This window comes from Babylonia areolata, chromosome 1, assembly GCF_041734735.1.
Source record: "Babylonia areolata isolate BAREFJ2019XMU chromosome 1, ASM4173473v1, whole genome shotgun sequence".
Classification (NCBI taxonomy): domain Eukaryota; kingdom Metazoa; phylum Mollusca; class Gastropoda; order Neogastropoda; family Buccinidae; genus Babylonia; species Babylonia areolata.
In genome coordinates, this window is record NC_134876.1 from 25,813,752 (window position 1) to 25,821,251 (window position 7,500).

The 7,500-nt window shown below is 45.3% G+C and overlaps 1 protein-coding gene across 1 annotated transcript in view; it reads right to left on the minus strand.

Moving 5' to 3' along the window:
• The window catches only part of LOC143281161 (uncharacterized), an 8,341-nt gene extending 3,138 nt beyond the window's left edge, over positions 1–5,203 (minus strand). Inside the window, exons 1-2 of the mRNA XM_076586184.1 lie at positions 5,110–5,203; positions 334–521 (exon numbers count right to left, since the gene is read on the minus strand). Of these exons, the coding sequence (XP_076442299.1) occupies positions 334–486 (153 nt within the window). The 5' untranslated portion in view covers positions 487–521; positions 5,110–5,203. The remainder of the gene's footprint in view (positions 1–333; positions 522–5,109) is intronic.
• Between the last annotated feature and the right edge of the window lie 2,297 nt (positions 5,204–7,500).

Here is a 7,500-nt window from a genome sequence, read left to right on the forward strand (position 1 = left end):
TATTTTTTTCTGCCTGCAATTTTATGTTTTGCTATCGAAGTGGATTTTTCCACAGAATTTTGCCAGGGACAATGCATGCTGCACACGGGACCTCGGTTTATTGTCTCATCCGAATGACTAGCGTCGAGACCACCACTCAAAGTCTGGCGACTGCCGGCGTGAATCAAACCAGTGCGCTCAGCTTCTCTCGCTTCCTAGGCGGACGCGTTACCTCTAGGCCATCTGGGCAGAAAAGAAATACAGGCGAATGGAGCAGCAAGGCAGAAAACAAGAAAGGGAAAACAGAAAAGTGCCAGCGAAAAAAGAAACTCTTTGACCTATGAGACAACTCACGTCAAACAGCTCCCGTTTCTCAATCTTCCATTCGTGCGGAAGTGTCCATTCTTCCGGAAGGACGCCATTTCTGTTCAGACCGTTGAGGGGCGGTAACTCTACTGTACTGGCGCTGGAGGAGTCGTTACCGGAACTCATGGGGCGGTTAGCCATGGTGCTGGGTGTTGGGTGTGCTGTTCTGTGGCTGGCTGCAAATAAAGGTAGAATGGTTCGACTTTCACAACAAAGACAACAACACCAGAAACTCAATGGACGACAGATCATCGACTCAGAAGTGGATTGCACAAACTGTCAGTATCAGGGAAACAACATTCCTTCGTCATCCGTTTTGTGTGGGAATCCTCATCCGTTCCATCGTCCGCAAAGAGTTAATCCATCCGATAGTTTGTGTATCTATCTGTTAATTCACTTAATGTTTATTTATTCATTTAATCAGTCTGTTGGTTTTTTTCGATAATGAGTTGAAAGATCACACTTCCTTTAGATCTTCTGCTTGTTTTGTTGTTGGTGTTGCTGTTGTTGTTGTTGTTGGTGTTGGTGGTGTTGGTGTTAGTGCTGTTGCTGCTGTTGTTGTTGGTGGTGGTGTTGCTGTTGCTGTTGTTGCTGCTGCTGTTGCTGTTGTTGTTGCTGTTGAAGGGTCAGCCATTTCAGCTCTGTGTTGTTTGTCAAAAACTGAACTTGTCCTAGATGTGTTGTGGAGTTTGTAAGGAATCTGCATTGCATCATGTGAAATGGCGTTTCCTGTCCAAACAAAGGCAAATACACAGAGAAGTCAAATGCTCACAGTCTGTAAAGCATTGAGGAATTGTTCTTACTTGGTGTTGACAAAATCTCGCTATTTGTTTAATCAGCTCAAATTAACAACAACAATAACAAGACCAGCAGCAGCAACAACAACAACAAATACACATATAACAGAGCAATACAAAAAACGATTCTTAATCACACTTATGGGCGTCTTTGGCAAGTCGTTGAATTTGACTTTTTAAATTTCATCCCGCTAAAATTGAGAACACGAGTAGTGTGTAACTGGTGTCTGCGATTCAGCGGGACGATAGTTCACTGGCAGTGTCAAGACAGCTGAAGGCATGTTTGTAGGTTCCAGTCACAGCTGAACAAGTGTTTGTAGGTTCCAGTCACAGCTGAAGGAGCTGAAGGAGTGTTTGTAGGTTCCAGTCCCAGCTGAAGGAGTGTTTGTAGGTTCCAGTCCCAGCTGAAGGAGTGTTTGTAGGTTCCAGTCACAGCTGAAGGAGTGTTTGTAGGTTCCAGTCACAGCTGAAGGAGTGTTTGTAGGTTCCAGTCCCAGCTGAAGGAGTGTTTGTAGGTTCCAGTCACAGCTGAAGGAGTGTTTGTAGGTTCCAGTCACAGCTGAACGAGTGTTTGTAGGTTCCAGTCCCAAACGGACCAAGTTTTTATCTCGCCCCCCCCCCCCCCCTCGCCATGGCTAGTCTTTCGGATAAGATGACAAACCCAGCTGTCATGTGCAGCATTACCTAGGGCACGTAAAACAACAAAACACAACCAAACACCAAACCAAAACAAACAAAAAGCCATGCTAACATGACGGTTGTCCAAAACGAAACAACAAATTCATAACCAAAATGGACATGTTATCAGTAAAGAAAAATAACAACAAAAAACAAACAAACCTTACAACAACAAGAACAACACAAACAGCATAGCATACTCGTGATCAGAATATACAAACTATCATTACAAGAAAATCAGCAAACTAGGGCAGCGAACAGCGAACGGTTCGTGTACCGGCCCACTTCGAAGCTCAATCGCCACACACATTTCACAATTTCACATCTGTTTCAACATCGTTCTGATACCTTGATACATCCATTTCCAGAAACTGTCAAACATCAGCTGTTTCCCGCTATTTCCGCGTTCTTTCTTCTCTTCGCACACTTCACTGCCGACCAAGTTCACAAACGTGCTCTCAAAATCCTTAAATCAAAGGAAGCAAGTAGTAGGACCGACACAGTTAAAATAGCTGATTTGACTGGATATGTTTAATGAATTGTGCATTACCAGTGCTGGGAGAATTTACGAAAGCATGTTGGTGACAGATCAGAACGTCAGTTTTGACAGGAATCTCGAAAATAGTGTCGTTTGCAAATAGGCCATAGGATAGTTTGACTGTCTATTTGCGAACGATGCTGCACAGTTACTGAGCTCGCTCAAAAGGGTGTGTTTGTGTGTGGTGTGAGGTCTGTGTGTTTTGATGTGTGTGTGTGTGTGTGTGTGTGTGTGTGTGTGTGTGTGTGTGTGTGTGTGTGTGTGTGTGTGTGTGTGTGTGTGTGTGTGAAGGTGTGATAAAAACTAACAACACAACAGTGCGATGTTCCAATAATATAATACGTCTAATAAGTTCAAGACCGGCTCCTATTTTAATTGTCCACGTAAACCAAAACCCATCGTTGGCAGTCAGACTTGCCCGTTTGTATTTAACCCCAGGCAGCCCTGCTATTCAACCCCAGACAGCCCTGCTATTTCAACCCCAGGCAGCCCTGCTATGTCAACCTCAGACAGCCCTGCTATTTCAACCTCAGACAGCTCTGCTATTTCAACCTCAGACAGCCCTGCTATTTCAACCTCAGACAGCCCTGCTATGTCAACCTCAGACAGCCCTGCTATTTCAACCTCAGACAGCCCTGCTATGTCAACCCCAGGCAGCCCTGCTATTTCAACCCCAGGCAGCCCTGCTATGTCAACCTCAGGCAGCCCTGCTATGTCAACCTGAGTCAGCTCTGCTATTTCAACCTCAGACAGCCCTGCTATTCCAACCCCAGGCAGCCCTGCTATTCCAACCCCAGACAGCCCTGCTATTTCAACCCCAGACAGCCCTGCTATGTCAACCTCAGACAGCCCTGCTATTTCAACCCCAGACAGCTCTGCTATGTCACCTCAGACAGCCCTGCTATGTCAACCTGAGACAGCCCTGCTATGTCAACCTGAGACAGCTCTGCTATGTGAACCTCAGACAGCCCTGCTATGTCAACCTCAGACAGCCCTGCTATTTCAACCTCAGACAGCCCTGCTATGTCAACCTGAGACAGCTCTGCTATGTCAACCTCAGACAGCCCTGCTATGTCAACCTGAGACAGCTCTGCTATGTCAACCTGAGACAGCTCTGCTATGTCAACCTCAGACAGCCCTGCTATGTCAACCTGAGACAGCTCTGCTATGTCAACCTCAGACAGCCCTGCTATGTCAACCTCAGACAGCCCTGCTATTTCAACCTCAGACAGCCCTGCTATGTCAACCTCAGACAGCCCTGCTATTTCAACCTCAGACAGCCCTGCTATGTCAACCTCAGGCAGCTTTTCAACCCTGCTATGTCAACCTCAGGCAGCCCTGCTATTTCAACCTCAGACAGCCCTGCTATTTCAACCGTTAAAAAGGAGCAGACGAACTTTTCATGGTGCAACCGATCAGAGAAAGCTCTCAAAAACAGAAGAGCTACATTTGACGATCGTACGACATGCTGTCTGTACAATACACACGTTGAGCTGGTCACTTCGACTGGATCGTTCGCAATTACATCCACCTACTCCCTCGCCCTCCCCCCAATCCCCCTGTAACCTCCCCCCCCCTGCCGTCCCCGCAAAAAAGAAAAGAAAAGAAAAAAACCCACAAAAAACAGCCAACAAACAAATAAGAAAACAACAACAAAACAACAACAACAACAACAAAACAGACTATGGTTGACGAAACGTAGATCGATCTTCCATGTAAATTAATTTGCAGACTGGACAGATCATCACAACGAAAACTGACAAACAGAAGGGACAGACTGTCATTTCAATGAAAACCAGAAAACATTAATGGACACTGAATTATTACAACATGGGAAATGTATAAACAAAATGACATAGTATTATTACAAAACAGAGAAGTATCATTACCGAATAGAAAAGTATTAACAAGATGGACAAGAAAAGAGATATTTATTTCGAGACCATTCCTCCTTGGGGTACGTGAAGATGGTTCACATTTCATGTCTCCTAACAAATACAAAACATAAAACACATCTAACATTGTGTTCACAATCAGCATATGGTAAAAACGAAAAAAAACAAACAAACAACACACACAGACACAGACAGACAGACACACACACACACACACACACTCACACAGAGACACACAGACACAGACATACAGACACACACACACACACACACACACACACACACACATACATACATACACACAGATTTTCAGTTTCAGTTTCTGAAGGAGGCATCACTGCGTTCGGACAAATCCATATACGCTACACCATATCTTGCCAGGTAGATGCCTGACAGCAGTAATGCCCATAGCGCTTGGTCATCGCCTTGAGTGCATGTTTAGATATTTACATTTGTGTACCTATCAGGGTGGATTTCTTGTACATAATATTGCCAGAGGACAACCCTTTCGTTGCCATGGGTTCTTTTTCAGTGCGCCAAGTGCGTGCTGCACACGCAGGACCTTGGTTTATCGTCTTAGACGCTTAGCTGGATTTTCCAGTCAAACTTGGGGAGAAAAGGCGAGAGTGGGATTCGAACCCACACTCTGACGAACTAACTGTATTGGCAGCTAGCTGGGCGTCTTAACCATTCTGCCTCTTTCCTCCTTTAGCACACACACACACACACACACACACACACACACACACACACACACACACACAGAGTTTTAACTAGATATTATAAACAATGTAGAATAAACAGGCAATTTTCACAACGTTTGAGAACAAAATGAAGGTAGGTTTGGCAAACTTACCGTCAACGTGCTGCAGGTGTCAGGCATACAGGTGTGTTGGAACACTGTGCTACAAGTGTCCCTCAGGTATGTCCCACGCGACGTGTTATTGCAGTCGCTCTGTGTCCCTGTGTGTGTGTGTGTGTGTGTGTGTGTGTGTGTGCACGGCACAGCAGTTGGAAACGGCGACAAATCATATCAGTGCACGCCTGATTGAATGTTGGTGCTGGCAGTGGGTGTGGAGGTGTGGGTTTCAGGTGAGGGTCAGTGACAACAAAACAGAGGGCTTGTCGGTCGTGGATCATTAGACCCTGTAGGCTTTGATGGACACATTGTGTGTGTGTGTGTGTGTGTGTGTGTGTGTGTGTGTGTGTGTGTGTGTGTGTGTGTGTGTGTGTGAGAGAGAGTTGTGGCGTGTGTGTGTGTGTGTGTGTGTGTGTGTGTGTGTGTGTGTGTGTGTGAGAGTTGTGGCGTGTGTGTGTGTGTGTGTGTGTGTGTGTGTGTGTGTGTGTGTGTTGTTGTTGTGTGTGTGTGTGTGTGTGTGTGTTTATGTGTGTTGCGGTATGTGTGTGTGTGTGTGTGTGTCTGTGTGTGTGTGTGTACGTGTGTGTGTTCATTGTTTGCGATCATGTGTGCATATGTGTGTGTGAGAGAGAGAGTTCTTGCGCACCATACACACACACACACACACACACACCGCAACACACATACACACACACACACACACACACAGAGGAAGCGAGGGTGGGAGGCATGAAGTGGGGAAGGACAGTAAGCCTATGACAGATTAAGGACTTTACTCAATGGGTCGAGCAGCCCACGGCGGGGATTAGCGACATGTACTGCATTACCTTTTACCATGTGTTACGTTTTACCATGCATTACCTTTTACCCACACTGATTTCTCTGTTCCGAAGTCGGCTTCTCTCCACGGGGGAGAGCGTGTCGCCACAATGCAGCGCCACCCATGTCCCCCCCGCCCCCCCCCCCCCCCCGGTATGTATGTGTATTTATATCACTGTCAGAGTGAATTTTTTTTCTACAGAATTTTGACAAGAACAACCCTTTTGTTGCTGTGAGTTCTTTTACGTGCGCTAAAGGCATACTGCACACGGGACCTTGGGTTATTGTTCCATTCGGATATTAGCGTCCAGACCACCACTCAAGGGCTGGTGGAGGGGAAGATAATTCTGGCGAGTGGTGGATCCGATCTCTCTCTCTCTCACTCTCTCTCTTTCTCTCTCACTCTCTCTTACACACACAGAGACACACAGACACAGACGCACACACACACACACGCACATACACACACCATCGACTGAGCAGTCTCCAGCAGTAAATAATCCCATGGGTGATGTGTGTGTGTGTGTGTGTGTGTGTGTGTGTGTGTGTGTGTGTGTGTGTGTGTGTGAGGGTCATTAAACAAAAGTTTGACAAAAGTCAACGAAAGAAAATAATTTCGTGGTGATACATGTTCAACTTTTATTGAATTCACCATCTCATGATCATAAGATTCTTTTCATATTAATCAGAAATACAAACCCACATAATATAGAACCTTTCCATGCACCAACCACACATTTTTTTTTATATTTCGAGTTCCAGTCTACTTGGACAAATGGACAATACTTTATTGACTGATTCTTACTGGTGACGTCTATTTTCTGAAATTCATTTTGATGCTCATACGAGGAAACAGGAAAAGAAACACGGGATCGAGAATCGAAAAAAAGAAGAAAAAATACGGTACTTTGTATGAGGAATTTACATCACCGTCAAAATGCATCAAAATATTCTAACAGAAACTGTATTTGCTTGTTTTTGAATTGTATCAGAACAGACAAAGATTAACTCACTCAGTACGGCCAGTCCTCTCTTCTCCTCTACACAGACCCCTCGGATGTCCAATGGGTGTCTGAATGACCCAACCTTTAGCTTCCGTCGTCAGAATTGTGGTATTCTTTGTCAACATTCACCTCTTCAGTATAAGAGCCTTCCGCTTGCAATATTTTGATGATGGTAATTGGGGTGAAACGCTGTTAACGTCGTCTCTTTCGCCGTTCGTGTGGAGAGTTAAACTGTGTTTGTGATACAAGGTCATTTTGGACAAAAAAAAGTAGATGTCAGACAAGAATGACAAAATAAACATACTGAGGTGCGGCGTAACGTTTTAGAAAATTGTCATATTTTTTTTTACAGAAGTATCTGGAGACGAGTTTCATTGCACGATGGAATGTCGGAAAACTGCAGGAGAGGAGACAGAGTGGAGATGAAGGAATTCGCCGCAGTGATCCCATGGCCGAAAAAGGCGGCTGTGGTATCTTTAACCTTTACACACACACCTTTAACGCACTCAGTACGGCCAGTCCTCTCTGCTCCTCTACACAGAACCCTCGGATGTCCAGTGGGTGT